This window comes from Rutilus rutilus, assembly GCF_951802725.1.
Source record: "Rutilus rutilus genome assembly, chromosome: 24".
Taxonomy (NCBI): domain Eukaryota; kingdom Metazoa; phylum Chordata; class Actinopteri; order Cypriniformes; family Leuciscidae; genus Rutilus; species Rutilus rutilus.
Genome location: NC_140228.1, coordinates 8,899,935 through 8,921,405, shown reverse-complemented (window position 1 = coordinate 8,921,405; position 21,471 = coordinate 8,899,935). Strand labels below are relative to the sequence as shown.

The following is a 21,471-nucleotide window of genomic DNA, read 5'->3' as shown; positions in this document are numbered from 1 at the left end:
TTTTTTTTTTGGCCTTTCCAAAGCCTAATAAAATTTAGTTGTCCTGACTTTATTTCAATAATTTGTTTAATTGATTTAAAGTTATGCATGCATATTGGACAGAATTATACATTCAGAAATATTTTAAATATAGGCTATATAAATTTGAGTAAATTTTAAGGATTTTATTCATGATTAGGAGTCGATTGAGTGCTTGCTAGCTATTATTTGACATGCTCACTGCTTATTCCAGTTGTGAAGATCGTCCTGAGAATATGAATTTGCAATTCTGCCAATATAGTGTGATTTAATTTCATTTTGGCTAATATTTTAGTGTGATCACAGCTCAGCATGTTTAAACGTCATCTACTTTGTGTTTATTCATGTGAGATATTATTAAATGTCTAACTCAGCCTGCTGGGTTATCTGAGCAACTTTGAATGGAGGGAAATCAATTACGATGACCATGTAATTTTTAAAGGTCGTGTTATTGCAACAGCAGAACTAAGTAATTTTACCTCATGCAATTCGCAGAAAAGTTTTTTTTATTTTCTATTTGTTTCGCAGTCACATGACAGTTGTCCAGCGCCCTCATTGGCTTAAACAAAGTTTCACTTCATGTCTGCAACAAATAAATAGTTAATAGGCCTATTGCACGAGCATCTTCAACAGTCATCCTACGTGAATTCACATAGCCTTAGAAAAGAAAAGAAAAAAGACATGGATCTGAATTTCCTGGTAATATTTTTTTTTTTTTTTTTTTTTTATGCTACTCGATTTGATAAGGCAAAGGTTTATTTTATTACTCATTGTAAAACTCACATGTTCTGATAGGCCTGTATATAGTGCCTATTGACCACTTTTGTGTTGATAAAAGTGTAAAGGTAGCTATAAGTTCATTTAGGCAAGTAGCACGTTAGTTGCGAGTCGCCTAGCCTATGTTTAAAAAGAAATTGTTGGTTAGTTTTGGGCTTTAGCAAGCATGACATCGCTGAGTAACAAGTTAAATCAATCTGATGTGTTTCAGTCGCAGAAGTCTCTCTGCCGAAGCGCCGTGGGAACGGGTCGCAGGAGAGTCTCTTCCGACTGTTTGAGCTCTTCTGATCTGAAAACCGATGTCGAGGCGAGGGTCCTGGTCATAAACACCGGCGGAACCATAGGAATGGTCATGCATGACGGAGGTAAACCATCAGCTGCGCTTTCACACTGCTATGAGGGTTCATGCACACAACTAATATTGAACAGCACTGGCAGTTTTTCATAGAATTATGAAGATTCATAGATATATTGCACACATAAAATTGCAACCAAAAAAAGCTAGACTTTATCTAAAAAATCATTGTCTATTATTGTCTATTTTTACTTATGTAAATTATTATAATTATATAAAATGATAAAATGCATGCCATATTCTGATGATGTAGCCTACATCTAAAACAAAATGAGCACTGTTCCGAATTACTTTATTGTTTTATAGGCTAATCAGTAAGAATAATAATAATAAATACATTTAAAAAAGTTACACTTTCGCATTGACTTACCATAACAACTGTTCGATAAAAATAAATAAATTAAAAAACACAGGCCAAAAGCAAGCAACACTCTCACATTATATCGTGGCGTAATAATCTGTTTAGTTGTAAAATGTATTACCTGCATGAAATGAAATCGAATATATCGTCTTGTGGAATCATTCATTCACAGACAGTTTACGAAGATGTTCAACTAATAAAGATCTTCATCGCTGGCAAAAATATGATGCATTTGCAGATTTGCTTTCACTTGACTGTATGGCCATGGCCACTTCATTTAACGCTCTTGATGTTCTTAAATCTTCCTGTTACGACTCCGAGTCGATTGTGAATTGAAAGCGCTTCAGACGATTCAGTGCGTGCAGGAAACTGAACAGATCATTCAAACTGATTCGCGAACCGATTAGACAGATCTGCCAACTTGTTTGATGAAGTCTTTGAACAGAATCGACTCAAAAGACTGATTCATTTGTGAATTGAGCATCGCTCATGCCCAGAAAAAAGATACAGCGCGCTTGGTATTAAACGCATTTAACAACATGTATTGCATTAAAATAAAGTAATGAGAGGAACGTCAACCAACGTAACGAAGTAAAAGTACAGTTTTTGCATTAGAAATGTACTCGAGTTAAAGTAAAAAAAATACCCACATTTAAATCAAAGCTATAGCCTACTCTTAAAAGTACAATTTTACCCAAAAAATACTCAAGTAGGCTAAATGTAACGAAGTAAATGTACTTCGTTACTACCCACCTCTGGGTATGAATATGCATATCGAAATTAAATGCAAATTACGATATAGATATCATTCTATAGACATGTTTTTTAAAAACTCTACATGTTTTTTTGTTTTGTTTTGTTTTGTTTGTTTGTACGCATGTGTATTTAAATGTCTGAAACCTAAAATATAGCCTATTACTGCAAGTGGTTAAAAACACTGAATAGCTGTGGACTATGGTATGACAAGAGCTGAGTGCCAACGTGCTAAAGCACATTTGAATTTAGCGGTTGATCATATGATGCACTGAATGTTCTAATCAAGTGGTTCTTATGCTGCGTTCCAGACGAGTTTGGAAGTGGGAATATCCCAAATTAAATGTCCCACTTCAGACCTGAGTTCCAGTCAATCACACGTCACATTCACATGCTGGCCATGTGACGTTGCCACAACACAAGGAGGCTAGGCTATAGGCTACCGTGTTTTTGTGTCAGTTATGGCAAAAACTGAATAAAAATAACAATCACTTTGAAAACAGCTGACGAAAGCAAAAACGAATATATCATTACATAAACTTGATTTATAATGTTAAAGTTTGTTTTTACATTTATGTTCATTAGAAGCATGATTGTTTCGATGGGAGGCATGCATGGGAAGCATTTCCGTTGGGTATCGTCCTCTGGTTTCCTCTGGTTTCCTGTTTTCTGCAGCTTAGACCTTTCCGCCCTGCACAAATTCCTTCATGTGACCACTGGAGTCAGTGTCAGACAGGCTTCTGATCCTTAAGATGGTCCTTTCGTGGCTTTGTCCTCTCTTAAGAGGATAGGGGACATGCAGGCTTTTCCTATGGACTTTGCCATAGGTCTGGTTGAAGCCTTGCTGCGACCCAGATCTCAGTATATTCACCTTATCCTAGGTTCCCTTTCGAAAGGGAACTCTACACTACGTCAGAATGACGCTATGGGGAACGCCTCAGGCGTGACAGGTGTCTGAAATAAATATCAACTCACGTCAATCATGTTGACCGGCGACAGCCTGTGCATCATCAGCTTGAATGATGAGCGCGCGACCTGGATGTATAAAGGGGAGCCTTGCACACATGACAACATCTTTTCGTCTTCAGGGACTGTTTGTCTGTTTTGAGAATATCGCTGAAGCGCGCGGGAGGCTCTCGAGAGAGCCTCTTGTGCAAACTGTGAGCGTTTTTCATTTAAAGATGCTCCGCTCTCGTCGGACCCTTTTCTCGAGGGAGGAGGGTTCAGCATCTGAGCCCCGTGGTGCACGCGATTTGTGAAACAATACTGTTTGGGTACGAGCCGTTCACAGCAGTTCCTGAGGGTGCTGACAGTGTTCATTAAGAAATATCTCGGCGCGCGTGAGAAAGAAAAAGTCCGTGCGCTGTCGGATGTTTCAACCTCGCGCCTGTTGACTTTCTTCTCGAGAGATGAAAGCCAAATATATTTTAACGACTCGTTCTCGCGCTTGCCGAGGCAGTGTGTAGATTACGAGAACGTATATTAAATATTAAAACAGTATTGTCTGGTGATTATGGCTGCATTTAATTCTATGAATTAAAATGATGGAATATTATCTGACTTTTAAGAAGTTAGATATTTAGTAATTCAGCCTATCATCCAGATCGCGTTATCCAGTGTTTTTGGCTGCATTTTAATTGAGGAATTAAAATGATGAGCAGCGAACAAAAAGAGCAGGTGTAATTCTGGTCTTTTTGTAAAATGTGAAATTAACATATTTCTGTTTCTTTTCAGACCACGTCTCCTGTTTTAGAGTCTGGGGCAAAATGTTTTGGGTAAGAAAATCTTGATTTACTTTTTCGATGGTCAGGTAGTAGGTCTTAACAGGCCTCCTTGACCATACAGTCCCCATTTTGCAACCGGACAGCGCTTGGGCCTCCCTGAGGTGAGCTCCCAGGATTTGACTGTCAAGGAGTAATGTGGTTATCAGGTCATAGGCCTCACTAGGCCTTCCTGAAAATAAGCTCCCACATACTGTGGTTGAATATGAGCTCCCACATTCTGTGGTTATCAAGTTATAGGCCTCACCAGGCCTTCTTGAATATGGGCTCCCACATACTGTGGTTATCAGGTCATAGGCCTCACTAGGCCTTCCTGAGTATGAGCTCCCACATACTGTGGTTGAATATGAGCTCCCACATACTGTAGTCGCCAGGTTATAGGCTTCACCAGGCCTTCCTGGTTATGAGCTTCCACATGTCAGGTTACAGGCCTCACCGGCCTTCCTGAATGTGAGCTCCCACATACTGTGGTAATCAGGTTACAGGCCTCATCCGGCCTTCCTGGTTATGAGCTCCCACATACTGTGGTCGCCAGGTTACAGGCCTTACTAGGCCTTCCTGAATATGAGCTCCCACATACTGTGGTCACCAGGTTACAGGCCTCACCGGCCTTCCTGGTGATGGGCTTCTACATGTCAGGTTACAGGCCCATCCGGCCTTCCTGAATGTGAGCTCCCACATTCTGTGGCCGCCAGGTTACAGGCCTCACCCGGCCTTCCTGAGTATGAGCTCCCACACACCGTGGTCGCAGGTCTTCCTAGTTATGAGCTTCCTCATGTCAGGTTATAGGCCTCATCCGGCTTTCCTGAATGTGAGTTCCCACATACTGTGGTCACCAGGTTTCAGGCCTCATAGGCCTTCCTGAGTATGAGCTCCCACATGCTGTGGTCGCCAGGTTTCAGGCCTCTCAGCCTTCCTGAGTGTTAAGCTCCCACATTCAGTGGTCACCAGGCTTCAGGCCTCCTAGGCCTTCCTGGTTATGAGTTTTCACATGTCAGGTTACAGGCCTCACCAGGCCTTCCTGGATGTGAACTCCCACGCACTGTGGTCGCTAGGGTATAGGCCTCACTGGTTGTGAGCGTCCACATGTCAGGATGCAGGCCTCATCAGGCCTTCCTGAATGTGAGCTCCCACGCATTGTGACTATCAGGTTACAGGCCTCGTCTGGCCTCCTGATCATTGGTTCCCACATGCTGTGGTTCCCAGGTTACAGGCCTCACCGGCCTCCTGGATACAAGCTCCCACATTCTGTGGTCGTCAGGTCACAGGCCTCAGCGGCCTTCCTGAGGATGAGCTCCCACTTACTGTGGTCGTCAGGTTATAGGCCTTACTAGGCCTTCCTGAGTATGAGCTCCCACATGCTGTGGTCGCCAGGTTAGAGGCCTCACCAGGCCTTCCTGGATTCAGAATGGATAAGTGCATGCACTTTCGTTTCATGCACTTTCTAAAATCCATATTTATGGTAGGGGTTATGCGCTGTACGCTTCGTTCCCTTTTTTATGTGTGGTTCAGACTCCGGTTTTTCACCTTGGGTCCCACTCTAGATGCGTCTTCTGTCGCAATGTTTTACGACAGGCGCTTCCCTTTCAAGCTATCTCCCACATTCTGTGGTTACAGGCCTCATTAGGCCTTTCTGAAGGTAGCCCCACATTGTGTGGCTGTCAGGTTACAGGCCTCTCCGGCCTTCCTGAATACGAGCTCCCACTTACTGTGGTCGCCAGGTCTCAGGCCTCACAGGCCTTCCTGAGTATGAGCTCCCACACGCTGTGGTCGCCAGGTTAGAGGCCTCACCAGGCCTTCCTGGATTCAGAATGGCTAAGTACACGCACTTTCGTTTCGTGTACTTTCTAAAATCCATATTTATGGTAAGGGTTATGCGCTGTCCGCTTCATTCCCTTTTTTACGTGGCTCAGACTCCGGTTTTTCACCTTGGGTCCCACTCTAGATGCGTCTTCTGTCGCAATGTTTTACGACAGGCGCTTCCCTTTCAAGCTATCTCCCACATTCTGTGGTTACAGGCCTCATTAGGCCTTTCTGAAGGTAGCCCCACATTGTGTGGCTGTCAGGTTACAGGCCTCTCCGGCCTTCCTGAATACGAGCTCCCACTTACTGTGGTCGCCAGGTCTCAGGCCTCACAGGCCTTCCTGAGTATGAGCTCCCACACGCTGTGGTCGCCAGGTTAGAGGCCTCACCAGGCCTTCCTGGATTCAGAATGGCTAAGTACACGCACTTTCGTTTCGTGTACTTTCTAAAATCCATATTTATGGTAAGGGTTATGCGCTGTCCGCTTCATTCCCTTTTTTACGTGGCTCAGACTCCGGTTCTTCACCTTGGGTCCCACTCTAGATGCGTCCTCTGTCGCAATGTTTTACGACAGGCGCTTCCCTTTCAGGCTATCTCCCACATTCTGTGGTTACAGGCCTCATTAGGCCTTTCTGAAGGTAGCCCCACATTGTGTGGCTGTCAGGTTACAGGCCTCTCCGGCCTTCCTGAATACGAGCTCCCACTTACTGTGGTCGCCAGGTTTCAGGCCTCACAGGCCTTCCTGAGTATGAGCTCCCACATACTGTGGTCGCCAGGTTAGAGGCCTTACCAGGCCTTCCTGGATTTGGACTGGCTAAGTACACGCACTTTCGTTTCGTGTACTTTCTAAAATCCAGATTTATGGTAAGGGTTATGCGCTGTCCGCTTCATTCCCTTTTTTACGTGGCTCAGACTCCGGTTCTTCACCTTGGGTCCCACTCTAGATGCGTCTTCTGTCGCAATGTTTTACGACAGGCGCTTCCCTTTCAGGCTATCTCCCACATTCTGTGGTTACAGGCCTCATTAGGCCTTTCTGAAGGTAGCCCCACATTGTGTGGCTGTCAGGTTACAGGCCTCTCCGGCCTTCCTGAATACGAGCTCCCACTTACTGTGGTCGCCAGGTCTCAGGCCTCACAGGCCTTCCTGAGTATGAGCTCCCACATACTGTGGTCGCCAGGTTAGAGGCCTCACCAGGCCTTCCTGGATTCAGAATGGCTAAGTACACGCACTGTCGTTTCGTGTACCTTCTAAAATCCATATTTATGGTAAGGGTTATGCGCTGTCCGCTTCATTCCCTTTTTTACGTGGCTCAGACTCCAGTTCTTCACCTTGGGTCCCACTCTAGATGCGTCCTCTGTCGCAATGTTTTACGACAGGCGCTTCCCTTTCAGGCTATCTCCCACATTCTGTGGTTACAGGCCTCATTAGGCCTTTCTGAAGGTAGCCCCACATTGTGTGGCTGTCAGGTTACAGGCCTCAGCGGCCTTCCTGATATGAGCCCTCATGTACTGGAGCTCCCCACATGAGGGGGTCATCAGGTCTTAGGTCTCAGTAGACCTTCCTGGGTTTGAACCCTCTCTTACTTCCCCAGTGTTCGGATCGAGCACTGGGTAGACCCGTGGATTGAGTGGACGACTTCCGTCGTTTCTTGAGGTTAAGTCACACTCTCTGGGAGATCCCGTCTCTGTGATCCGGAACTGAATGGTTTCTGCCAGCTTTACAGGCCTTCAGTTTCTGGATGCCTTATCCAAGGCAACTTCCAGAGGCTCTGTCTTGGACAGACAGGCAATGGCCAGACTGTGAGTCTTAGTATAGATCACCAGGCCAGCCTGGTGGCATTTCAGGAGGCATGCTCCCCTGAATAGTGACTGGCTGGGAGTCCCTTGGGTCCCCTAGCCACACTCCCTAGAAGGGACCCCTTCTATTGGAAGTTGTGGTCCTAAGCCTTTGAGCTGGCCCAGATATACCCCCCATTAACTATGTTCTGGCGGTTTCTTGGTTCATTAGCTTGGGCTATGACCGGTAGGGAGTGCTGTCACTGACAGCCCGATGTGACCTAAGGGTGAGTGGTTCCAGTGTTTCTGATTTACTGGTTCGGACAGTTGTCACTGCCTTTGGGCACGCACTCCCCTCAGCATGGTGGCGTTGGTATATCGTTCCCCATAGCGTCATTCTGACGTAGTGTAGAGTTCCCTTTCGAAAGGGAACGTCTCAGGTTACGACTGTAACCTATGTTCCCTGAGAACAGGGAACGAGACACTACGTCTTCCTGCCATGCCTCGGGGCCTGCCTGCAACAGTCCCTTCAGACGATAGGATGTTGTCATGTGTGCAAGGCTCCCCTTTATACATCCAGGTCGCGCGCTCATCATTCAAGCTGATGATGCACAGGCTGTCGCCGGTCAACATGATTGACGTGAGTTGATATTTATTTCAGACACCTGTCACGCCTGAGGCGTTCCCCATAGCGTCATTCTGACGTAGTGTCTCGTTCCCTGTTCTCAGGGAACATAGGTTACAGTCGTAACCTGAGACGTTTTATCTGCTTGAGCAAACCCCTTCCTCTGTCTTCCAATTAGTCCTAAAAAAAGGTGGTAGGCTATGTGAATGAGTTTAGGTATTATTGTTCCCAAATGTGATGGTTATGCAGCACGAGTGAACCTGTGAAAGGGAAAGTCTCAGTTAGTAACCTTAGTTTTCTAATATGGAATGTGACGTTGCATTCCCATACCTTGCTATAAAGTGCTTCCTTTATAATAAAATCTGATGAAATAGCATAAGGTGGTATAAGCTTCAGACATTCATCATATTGAAGGTGTCCCCATAGCGACGGCTATACAGTGTCTTGTTCCCTATTCAGGGAACCAAGGTTACATACGTAACCGAGACGTTGGGAAAGTCAGTCAGGAAGATAGCAGGCCTAAATAGGCTATACTTGATGTAACAGTGAAGACTAACAGAAAAATATATATATTATTTGTCAAAGGCAATATTTTGGGACTGTTTAGTTTGTTTATATCAGGCTTGTGCCTTATTTTACCATGTCAGGCAGAGTTCTACACTTACTGCAAGCCTACTATAAAACCATTAAATGCTGCTCATGCACAATAACACAGCTTCAGGAAGCTCACAAACTTCACTAATCAAATCTTATCTGGGTCCAAAGAACTCTGCAAAGGAGTGTACTTTCTATTTGTTAGGGTGAGTTGCTGTTTAGAGCTGTGTTATGATGAATCTACATTGTTAAATGCGCTGTATAAATGGAGATGACTTATGATAAATATTTGGTTAGAATTTTATTCTCTATGCAGTGTGCAATCAATGAAAAGTTTCATGGCCCCCAGAATATTTTGTTGTAGGAACATGCAAACAGTCAGTATATCAAAATAATGAACAGAGTTCAAATGATCAAATACTGTAAATTAAAAGCATAAAATATGGTATTTGGCATGCTGTCCGAGAGCTCCGAGCTCGGAATTTGGCTTGAACCCAGAGTACTTCCCCTGTACCTCTAGCAGGGAATAGGAACCAGCTATGAGTGAGGAGATGGGGTGGTGGAGGACTGTAGAGGAACGTAGGTGAGTCGGCTATGCTTATAGGCCTCCTTTCAAGCTGATTGTGTAGATCACTTGAACGTGCTCCTCCTCCCGATGTAATCCACGCAGTGTTTATGTATATCAATGCGAATGCCCCCCTGCTGAATGAACGGAACTGCAATGGACAACTAGTCGTCTGCCACATTATATAATGTGAGACCCATACACTTAACTGTATAATCATGACGGGTTTTGGTTTACTTACGGAGATGGAGAGATGATTTGCATCCATCTGTAGATCCACCGTCACTTCGAGATGCGCGGCTGAAAAACATGCTCTGCACTGATTTATGGATATGGATGGCCATAGATGACACCTAGGCTATAGTTGTCACGAAATGCTCAATTAAACAGATAAAACAGGATGCAGCAACCGTGCCAGGGGTTTTCAATCATGCAGCATTTACTGTTGTACATATGTGAATTTGTTGTCAGATGCAACTTTCTTACATGCTTTTCTTCTATATTTGCAGCTCTGTCTCCAGAACCAAATGCTCTTGTTAAAACTCTACGCACACTCCCCATTCTGCATGATGAGCCTTACGCACAACAGACAAAGCTGTATGAATGCTACAAGCCTGAGGACAAAACACTGGTGCTGCCGTAAGTTCCCATGCAAACATGTAATCAAGTTTGTTATTTAAGGAGGTGGCTCTCAGTTGAATCTGATCAGGACCCAGAGTGTTATGGTAAATTGTTTGGTGATGCCACATAGAAGCAAAACCAATTTATCATGCACAAGTAAAAAGCCACAACACAATAAACCTTTGATGTCAAGAACAAAAGATTTAGTTTTTTCCTTACTTTCTGAGATCCTATCAGAACAGTCTTGTGATCCATTTTTGGGTGGTGTTGTCCCACCAGTTGAGAACCACTAAAATGCTTCCTCCTAGGTTAATATGCAGAGATGACTCTAAGTAAGACACGTGACACGTTTATCTCGGGCAATTCTGACTTTTTTTTTTCCAAATTATGAGCTAAGTTAATTTTATTAAGTATACTTTATGTAGTACGTTAGTATACTAATATCTATGTTTTAGCAGTATACTTTGAAGTGTACTATTTCAATACTGCTTGGGACTAAATTTGCCCACTTTTTAGTATATAAAATTATACTTTTAAGTATACTTTAAGTGTAGTAAACTTAGTACTGAGTACACAACTAGTTTACATCTATGTTTTTAGTTTGTACTGCAACTATACTAGAAGTGAACCTACATAGGTATGCTGATAGTTTACTAGTTAAATATTTGAGGTATTTAACTAGTTTTTTATTTTTTATTTTTTTTATCTGCCCGAAACTTCGAGATGGTCCTCAATGCAGAACATGAAATCCATGGGGAGGAGTCGGATCCAACTCCTCCCACCTTACATACCTAAACCTACCAATCTCCACCCCCTGATCCCTAAACCCACCCCTAAACCTACCCATCTCCACCCCTAAACCTACCAATCTCCACCCCTTATACAAGATCCGACTCCTCCCCCCGGATCTTGTGTACTGCATTGAGGTGCTACTGGAAACTTCACAAAAAATTCAGTTATAGTCATAGCGACAGCTGCTGGCAACAGGAAGTGTGGCACATCAAAATTACTTTGCCATATTATTTATATATTTACCCCTTAAAAGCATATCACCCATTGTTCACTGTTTTCCAAAGGTCACCGGGTGGTGGTTTCATCGCTGCTTGCAGCTTTCTTTCTTTTTGTTTAACGCTACTAAACGAGATATTGGTTGTTTTTTGAAGCTGGTTGTCATTATGGTACAGTGTATGCTGACTTAAATCAAGCCTCATTTAGTCTTTTGCTTACCTCAGACGATCCAAACTGGACAAGAGGATTGTGTATACGTTTTTGGAGTACTCTCCCCTGCTTGACTCCAGCAACATGACTCCAAATGACTGGGTCACTATTGGAAAAGACATTGAGGTGCATTTTTAACCATCTCCAATTTTATTTATTTTTTTTCTCCACTTTAGACAGTCAGTGCTGAGAAATTTTTGTCTCGTTCACAGAAATACTATGAGGATTATGATGGCTTTGTTGTTCTGCATGGCACTGACACCATGGCTTACACCACCTCTGCCTTATCATTCATGTGTGAGAATCTGGGAAAGCCTGTCGTCCTCACTGGCTCACAGGTAACAAGTTTTAAAGGTATTTTAAATGAACTTTTCCTTTAACTAACCATTTTATGTGTGGCAGGTGCCTATCTTTGAGCTGAGGAGTGATGGGAGGGACAACCTCTTGGGGGCGCTGTTGATTGCAGGACAATTTGTCATTCCAGAGGTGAGAGATGTGTCTTTTAAGAGATGCTTTTATATCCATTGCAAAAGAAGTATGAGCAAGCAGTATGATGCAGATATTAAAATGTTTGTATAGTGTTACTGAATATAAAATAAATTTTATGAGTTTGCATGTAATTCTCCCCATGTTTCCTCTGGGTGATCTGGTTTCCCCACAATCCAAAAACATACTGCATCTATAGGTGAATTGGAGAAGCTAAATAGGTGTGAATGAGAGAGTGAATGTCTGCGTGTGAACTAGGGCTGCATCAATTAATAATAAAAAATAATCAATCATAATCAATAATGAAAATCATCAACAACTAATGTAATTTTTGATTAGTCACGTCTGCCCGCCACCATGCACAAAAATCTTCCGCTAGTAGCACTGAATCTGTACACCACCTGTCAAATAAGTCAGTACATGCTTTGATGGTCCATGATAAGGTGTTCCAGTGAAGGCTGACACACAATAAAGCACATATAAAATGATTGAAAACTGTTTGAAATGAGTAAGGGACAAGAAAATAACATTTTATCTCTTTATTTCTACACAGGTTTGCCTCTATTTTCACCATAAGCTGTACAGAGGCAATCGTGTCACCAAGGTGGACTCTGAAAGCTTTAAAGCATTTGCCTCACCAAATCTTCCGCCATTGGCCAGTGCTGAAGTTGACATCAACAGTAATTCCAGTTCTTCCAACATTTATGGCTGTAAAAGTCCGAAATATTAGGCTACTTGAATGCTGTGATACGTTTACTGTGTATAGGCAATATATATATACTGTACATACATACAGTATATATACAGTAAATGTATCTCGCAATCTGTAGTAGATTTCAAGTAGCTTAACAGACTGTTGCCACTGCTTGCAATTTCATGTCAACTTCTCCATTACTGATGTAATTGCACTAATGTCTGTATTTTGATGTAAAAATGATCATTTCTTATTGTTTAGTTAACTGGGACACTGTGTTGCGACCAAGCATAACTGCCAAATTCACCGTCAACACACAAATGAACCAAAATGTGGGTCTCCTGCGACTCTTCCCAGGGATTACTACTGACACAGTAAGGCTGTGTGGAAATATGCCACATATTTTGATCAAACATCTTTAATGTTGAGTGACAAAACATTTGTAGTAAATTAAAATATGTTACTGATAATGAAAGTTTAACTCACACGCTGAAGTTCTGCTTTGAACACTTCGTAGATTTGCTGTAGTGGATTATTAGGTCAGTTGCTGTTGATTTGCTGTTATTTGTTCTGTATGTGATCAGACAGAGCATGAAAAAGTCAGAAATTAGCATTAGCATTTACACCACCTCTATTAAGAGCAGTGTGGGAGAAGGAGCATGTATCTACCACATTAGTCTGGCTCTTTTCCCATTTTTTTTTTCCTCTTCCTCTTCCTTTTTTATGATCTTGGTTTTTATGAACACATATGCTTCTGTTTTTTGTTTGATTTTTTTTTTTACGCCTCTTCATGTAAATTTATAGTCATAATGCCAACATTTGTGTTTTTCTCATTATCATTATGGCTTAGCAAAGTCTAGCTATATATATTCTAAAAGGTTCTTATAAACACCAATATATTATATAAACAACACCAATAATGTTCAATTAGGACAGCTGCAGCACAAACCTTACATTGGGTGGTGATCTAATAAATGTGTTAAGCACTGTGTGTATGCAAGTTTTCAGATGTTCAAATGAGGTCTATTTTCACATCAGGTCAAGGCCTTTTTGATGGCTCCCATGGAGGGTGTCATTTTGGAGACTTACGGCAGTGGTAATGCCCCTGATAACCGCCCAGACTTGCTGGATGAGATCCGTGAAGCGACTAAGAGAGGACTCGTCATTGTCAACTGCACTCAGTGCCTCAAGGGCACAGTCACAACAGCATACGCCACTGGCCAGGTATGGGAGTTTGCTTGAGAAAGGCTTCATGTTGGTTTACTCCAGGAGTGTGTACTTCTTTAATATTCCCTTAATAATGGTGTGTACTTCTTTTAATATTCCCTCTCAGGCTCTGGCCAAGGTGGGTGTGATTGCTGGGTTTGATATGACTCCAGAAGCTGCTCTTTCAAAGCTCTCCTATGTGCTGGCAAAACAAGACATCAGTAAAGAAGAGAAGAAGAAGGTAAAAAACAATGACTGTGAAAAGTACAGAATCTAAGTATAAAACAGAAAGTGACAATGCATCTCCCAGGACAGTTTGCACTTTGCACTACTTTATGGATTCAAAACATGTTATTTGTTCATAAGATGATGAGTCAGAACCTGCGTGGTGAGATGAAAGCTGACCTGCAGGGCGCAAAGCTCTCTCTCAGCGACAGTCGCTTTATTCAGGTCATCGCCAGGTCCCTCAACATTGGCTGCAAAGAGGTGAGTAGGCCAGACCTTTTGCATCTAATCTTGTTATTCAGGTTGAGTTTGTATAGCCCCATAATGAACAAGCATATCAGGACCAGAAGTTGTGATTAACTGTTGTAATCCACTATAATATTATTGATGTCCTTAGGAGCTTGAAGCCATACGAAATGCGCTAATGCCCGCTCTGGCCTGTGCTGCTGCTAAGAATGGAGATACTGAGGCTTTAGAGGCCATAAGAGAAATGGTAAGCATTTGGGTGTTTGCTATAACAGCAAGTGCCTTCGCAATGACTTGCATTTGTAACTCTTTGTGCATTTCACGACCCAACAAATGCTAATACGGTATATTCAGTCGGTGTACCAACAGACACAGACAGCAACACACTGATCCGACAAAACCAAGTGTCTGTTGCCGTTGGTCAACGTGTCGATGCATTGTGAATTGCCTTTAAAGACAATTCCACACAAGCTGAATCTTCAAATGTCTGTCCGGTTGGACCATCTGCCACACCGGCAGAATATCCCTTCAACGAGAAATCCAAATAGCTGTTTTAAGGCCTTAGAGCAACTCAACATCTTATAACCTGGCAGTACGTAAATCAAGTACTGGAGTAAAAGTATGATACCCTATTAAAACACTACTCCAGTAAAAGTATTAAGTTTTCATTTTCAAATTTATTAGAGTAATAGTGCAAAAGTACTTAATTTTTAATGTTCTTAAGTATTAAAAGTTAAAACTACTGACTGATTTTAAATTTTTTTATTTAGCAATTGTATATGCACCATCCTACTGCTCAAAATGTTTATTTTATTATCAAAACTGGTCATACACTGATAACTATTACTGATAATTCAGTTGTGTATACAAGTGAAAATAACAAAATAGGCCATTTAGGATATAAAAATTAGAAACAGATATAAACAGATATCACATAGGGAAAAATGCGTTAACATTTTAAGAAGAACACAATGCAGACATACTAGTTTACATTATTTGAAACTGTTATGGCAGCGGGGAGGATGCATGGCATTAATTTGTGATATTTTAGCGTTTTGTGTTATTTAGTGTTTTTATCTAAAACCTACCCCATTCGGATTGTAATACACAAATATGGACATGCACACATTCAAGCTTTTCATATAATAGGCTTAAATGGCTCACTCTTTAGTATACAAACAACTGGCAGTCCTGATCTATGATTTTCTTTTAGAATAATAAATCTTAATAATCATAATAACTCTCCGCATTATCAGTGACGTGCAAGTTCAGAGGATCTCCCATTCTTGGTCATTTTTGAATTGCTAACCGGAGACTCTGACCAGATCATTTGAATCCGTGAACAGATGAAATCAGATGCAGTCCAGATCACAAATTAATCGTTCAGTGTGATTTGTGAACTGATTTAACAGGTTAACTGAAAACAATTAACTCGTTAACGAATTGGACACTGCTATTGTGTCACTGAGCTGGTGACGATTTCTTCTGTTCAAAATAGTGAGGAATGGCATGTTTTTATGAGGAAAAAGTAAATGTTTCCCAAAATGCAGAACAGATACTTTAAAATTATACTTTAGTACAGTAATGAAGTAAAAATACTTGATTGTACCAAATAGCATAGGGGAAAAAGAGACTTTGTTATTGTTGTTGTGTATAGGGCACTGACTTGAGCATGACGGATTATGATGGCCGAACTCCCCTTCACATCGCCGCATGTGAGGGACATCTGAAAGTGGTGCAGTATCTGCTGGATAAAGGGGCCACAGTCTATGTCAAAGATCGCTTTGGTGAAACACCCTTTCGCAATGCCATTAACCTCAGGTAAGACAGGCCAGTAAGGTCAGATGGTTTAGCTTGACACCTATTTGCATTATATGCATTAGGAAGCTTATAAATGTGAATATAACTGAATGTTTTGCTGTACCTTCAAGTTTTTTCTCTGTTTTCACCACAACTAATGTGCGGGATGTGTGTGGGCATGTTGTAAAACAGGTCTTTTATCATGAAACATATTTCTTCCCTTTACACAAACTGACACCAATAAGGTTTTTAAAGTCATTTTAAAGAGGTTTCAGTTTTTATGTTATTACTGTTTTAGTTTGTCCACCTAATTTATAGAGCCATTTGATAGCATCCAAGCCATTCTTTTCTTGCATGTTTTAAACACTGATCGTAGGTATATTGTACAGCAGCAGCATGACTTAATTGCTCACAGCTTAGTGTTGTGTATGTATTGATAGTAGAAAGTCCTGTACTTGCTCTGCAGCAGCAGCAATTCCCCAAGACCAAACATATAAACATTGTAATATCCATTACCATACCAAACGCTCAGAGAGTTGTCATGACAGAAATACATACATTGACAGGCAGGTCGCGGTCGGACATTCTATCATTACATTCTTACCAAATGCACACATCCGTTTTTCCACTCATCCTTTGGCTAGCGTTACATTATATGATGATGCTCTTATTCACACAAATGCTTTTAAACCATTCTAATGTGGCTGGACACAAAAGAGAACTCGGTGCGGTGAATCTCCGGTCTGTGTGACGCACAACTTGTGCGCACTGACAGCACACCACTAAACAAACAAAACTCTGCCAAAATGCCCATTTTGTTGAGCATTCTTGTAAGCACCGTCTTAAACAAGTTAAATAAAGTCTTAAAATGAATGTAGAGTTATGAGAAAATGGGATGCATGTTAGATCCGCGTCATCCTTCATAAAAGTAATTCACACGGCTTCAGGGGGTTAATAAAAGGCCAATTTTCATTTTTGATGAACTATCCCTTTAAGACATGTCACTTTTCTCTGTCTGTAGGCATAAGGATGTTGTGGAGCTGCTGAAGAAGTGTGGAGCTCACCTTTCCACTATTGAATTGCAGGATACTGGAACAGAGCTGTGCCGGTCTCTCTCTCTCACACACACACTTCTTCTCCCCCTTTCTGTAGCATTTATTCTGGTCTAACCAGTCATGCAGGGACTTTCATTGCATTGACACAGCAAAGATACAGTATTATTGGAATTTGGATCTAAGCATGGCATCATCTTATTTCTTGTGTCTTGTCAGACCTTCAGCTACATCAGTCTTCATAATGAATGTCACCAAAGACCTATAAATCTATAATTGTATTATTGATAATAGCATAAAAATTCATAAAAAAATCTTACTCTATGGAATGTAGTACTAGTAGTCTACTAACCAGTCTGCTGTTTAGAGCTAACAAGCAGTGTCAGTTGATTCTGTTGACTAAATTGAATGAATTTGAACATGGTTCATCGGGTCAGAGTTTAGAGTCAGTACTGTTTTATGAAACAAGATTAAACTCCACTCATATCACCTCTCACTAGCAATGATAAATCACCTCCACATTTAGAACAGATCAGGAGTGTCAATTTAAAGCTGCCGTCTTGCTGACATGAGCTTGAGGTCTCCTCCTGAACAGATCAACGTATAAAACTAATAACAGTAGCTTCAGGGTTCACGATGGCTCATGTAGATATTCTGGTGTGTGTTTTACAGTCTTGCTGCAAGTGGTGACTTGGAGGGATTGAAGATTTGGAAGTTAGCTGGGGCTGATATGACCACGCGCGGTTATGATGGAAAGACTCCTATTGACGTGGTGAGTTAATGGAGATGTGCAGTGTGGAATAGTACATAACCCAACAACCAGTGCCTGCAGTGACTTGTCATTTATATAGCTGTATGAGTGGATTTACTTGTTCCTCATTTGTACGTTGTTTTGGAAAAACTGTTTCCAAAATGACTTATTGTCACTGCAAATTTGTCTTCTATGTCAGCAAATATCAAATGTTAAGATGTGTTGATAAAGTTATGCTTCCTGTAATCATTCATGAGTTGACCTCTCTCACCTTCAGGCAAGAGCCTCAGATCGTAAGGAGGTTGTGGACTTCCTACAGGCTGCTTAGGGCCAAACTCAGGTATGAAATATATGCTTGCTTACAATAACACACGTGCATTTACATTTACATTTATGTATTTGGCAGACGCTTTTATCCAAAGCGACTTACATTTCAAGGTGCACATTTACATTCTTATCAGTTCTTGCTTTCCCTGGGAATCGAACCCATGACCTTGGCGTTGCAAGCGCCAACGCTCTACTGTTTGAGCGACAGGAAGCTTGTTCCTGTACAGGAAGCATTTAGATACACATTTCTCCGAAAACGCATCTTAAAGGGATAGTTCACCCAAAAATGAAAATTCTGTCATCATTTACTCAAGTTGTTTCAAACCTGTAAGAATTTCTTTTTTCTGCTGAACACAAAAGAAGATATTTAGAAAAATGTCTGTAACCAAACAGTTGATGGACCCCATTGACTTCCATAGTAGGAAAAAAAAATACTATGGAAGTCAATGGGGTCCATCAACTGTTTGGTTACAGATATTTTTCTAAATATCTTCTTTTGTGTTCAGCAGAAAAAAGAAATTCTTACAGGTTTGAAACAACTTGAGTAAATGATGACAGAATTTTCATTTTTGGGTGAACTATCCCTTTAATACCAGGTTTTGCTTGCTCGATTTCCAGCATATTGTATATATTTTGGGGGTGGGAGGCCTCTAGAAATCCCTGAGCCTAGGGCCCTGTGTAGACCTTAATCCGCCCCTGCTACACACTATGTACTTATGCACTATGTACTCATCCATGCAGTGTATGAATTTTACATGGTTATTTTGTCATTCAACATCGGAGTCTGGTAGGTACGCTCCGCTCCGCTACGTATTTAAAACTGCGACATTTGAGAGCATGAAGTGTCCAACATTCCACACTTCGTTTTTTCTGTTAATTTAGTGCATCATCCGCGTATTTAAAGTGCACTTTTTCTTTTTGGAATTTTCTGTGTGAAAATTCACACTATTTATAGCCTACATAAAAACGTGCATAAGTACGCGAATTGGGACGTACCTACATTGACTTAAAACTGCAGAAATGTGCTTACATTGTTGTTTGTTCTGTCTGTTCTCTAGAATGGCGAGTTTATCGAGCTTGCTTTGCCGACAAGATCCTGAGGAGGCCGTCCTGCTAGCTGTCACTTTCTGCCATTATCATCTGTCCAGCTTCTAATTTTTCCAAAAGTAGTTACAAAAAATTTCAAATCAATAACTTTGAATGGGGGGGGGTGATTACTTTCACATTTATTCAATTAGCAGAAGCTTTTATCTAAATGAGGAACATTTTTCTGTCTGTCACATTTTGCTTAAATGTGAGATACTGTTTTTGTTGTATGTTTTGAAAAATCTAAGCATGCCTTTGTCTAAAAACATTACAATTTCCACATTTCTCAGAGAGCAGCAGTATTATCAATATCACCTATCAGTGTTGTCTACTTAGTGTGAATGCATTTTTACAATAGTAATATCAGTGAGGCTAAAGAGTGTCTTTATGCACAGATGTGCTTTAAAAATGGTCTTGAAAAGTAAAATAACAAGTGAAAGGTCAGTTGTATTTCTTTATGCAGTATTATTCTTTAGGAAAATCTGTTTCTTACTTTGATCATTCATGTTTGGAATTTTTGTTAACCTGGAAAAGTTTAAATCAGTTTTAAAAATTCTCTTAAAACTACCAATTTTCTAAACACTTTAATTGTGTTTCAGTTCCTGTTTTACCTGCCTTAGTTATGTTAGATTTCCTTTTGTTCTCTTTTTCCCACCACTTTGTCTCCTTGGTTACTTATGATTAGATTAGCTGTTTGTATTCAGTTCATTATCTTGAGTATAAAAGCCCCTCAGTTCTTTGTCTGGTGTTGTCCATGCATTGTTGCGTTGCACCTTGTAGTAGGAATTTTAAAAACGAATCATAAACTAACATTTCTTTCTCTTTACAGGCCTAACATTTAACATTTAAAAAATAATCATGTATCAGAAGTATTTTTTAGAAAGGTTGTGGTTTCAGAAACTGAAGATATCCTGGCTAGACAGTTATCTTAAATGTAATAGTCCCATGATATTTTGAGTATTCAACGATGAACTAACAATGAACCACCAACCTTATGATTTTGTTGATTTTGATGATTCTAACATCTAAATTTGCTTTGCCAGGGTGTGTGGGTGGATGCTATTTTGCACAAATTGAATTAATCAAATACGAGAAAAATGACACAATGATCATAGTATGTCATGTTATTTTGCTGTGTTCTGTATTTCTATCCTTTATAAACTTGTATTCTTGAGCTGAGATTCTCCGTGATTGATACGAGAACTCCCGGCCGATTAAAGCATATTCAAAGGCAATTGCTGGAGTCTGTTTGATTTTTGCTGTGCAGCAGACTAGACACTAGAGATCTTACTTCTGTTCACAATTGATAGTGTTGTAGCGAAGCACTCTTGATCTTATTCCCGAGTGCTAGTGTTAAAAAAAAAAGGATGAGACGTCGTCTGACTAGAACAGGTATTGAAGTACGCCTATAGAGTATAAAACTTTTGGGTGTCTGGGACACCTGGGCAAAACTTAAGTCAGGTGCGTAGGGGAAAATCTACCACTTCATGCTGGAATACTGCTTTTTATTAAAGTTATCTACCTTATTTGAACTCTATCATCTACATCAGGGGTCCTCAACTCTGGACCTTGATTTCTACTTTCTTTGTATATTAATGTAGTTATAGCTTATTCATATATGATTTTATTTACTGACATTAATTAAAACACATCAAGATATATTGAAGAAAAGTTTTATTAACACCATGACCAGATCTTTCAAATCAATAACTTATGCGCACATCAAGGTCTAGAAAGTAACTGAAAAGTCTTTTGATTAGTCAGTGAAGGAGGCTGAAGATGCTTTATACACTCATGTTACATACACATCCATCTCATTAATGAAATCCAAAATTATTATTATTAATTTTGCCAGATTATAGTGTTGGTGCACCAAATAAAAACATTTAAATAATGAACTCCCCATAAGGCTAAATGGTTAATCTTACTTTAACCAGTGTGAGGCACTTCACTTTGAGAAATGTACAAACCGGTTTAGAAATACATTTTAAAGGGATATTTTACCCAAAATTGAAAACTGCCATTTACTCACCCTCATGTGAGGGTGCTTTCAGAACTTTCTTCTGTGGAACACAAAAAATATTTTGAAAAAAGTATTTTTGTCCATTCAATGGAAGTCACTGGTCACCAAAACAGTTTGGTGACCAACATTTAACAGGTTTAGAACCTGCTTAGTTTTTTTTAGTGGATCATCCCTTTAATTTCACTGATTAAAAGCAGTTTAACTAGCCAATCAATTGCTAATCTGTCAAATAACTTAATTCTACACATACAAAAACACTCAAAGGGACAGTCCCACTGAAGGAACATAAGTGCTTAGCTCAAGTGCAAAATGGAAGTAGTTCATGGCCT

At 40.7% G+C, this 21,471-nt stretch overlaps 1 protein-coding gene across 1 annotated transcript; it reads left to right on the top strand.

Annotated features, from left to right (window-relative positions):
- Positions 1–608: 608 nt before the first annotated feature.
- On the top strand, positions 609–20,352 carry LOC311283927 (60 kDa lysophospholipase-like). Its single transcript, XM_084398701.1, has 17 exons — positions 609–717; positions 1,007–1,160; positions 9,917–10,046; positions 11,261–11,372; positions 11,459–11,584; positions 11,649–11,732; positions 12,286–12,412; positions 12,688–12,800; positions 13,465–13,650; positions 13,760–13,873; positions 13,999–14,118; positions 14,255–14,350; positions 15,761–15,924; positions 16,925–17,011; positions 17,628–17,727; positions 17,984–18,046; positions 19,092–20,352. The coding sequence occupies exons 1-16, from the start codon at positions 700–702 to the stop codon at positions 18,032–18,034; spliced, it is 1,782 nt and encodes a 593-aa protein (XP_084254827.1). The 5' UTR covers positions 609–699; the 3' UTR covers positions 18,035–18,046; positions 19,092–20,352.
- Positions 20,353–21,471: the final 1,119 nt, after the last annotated feature.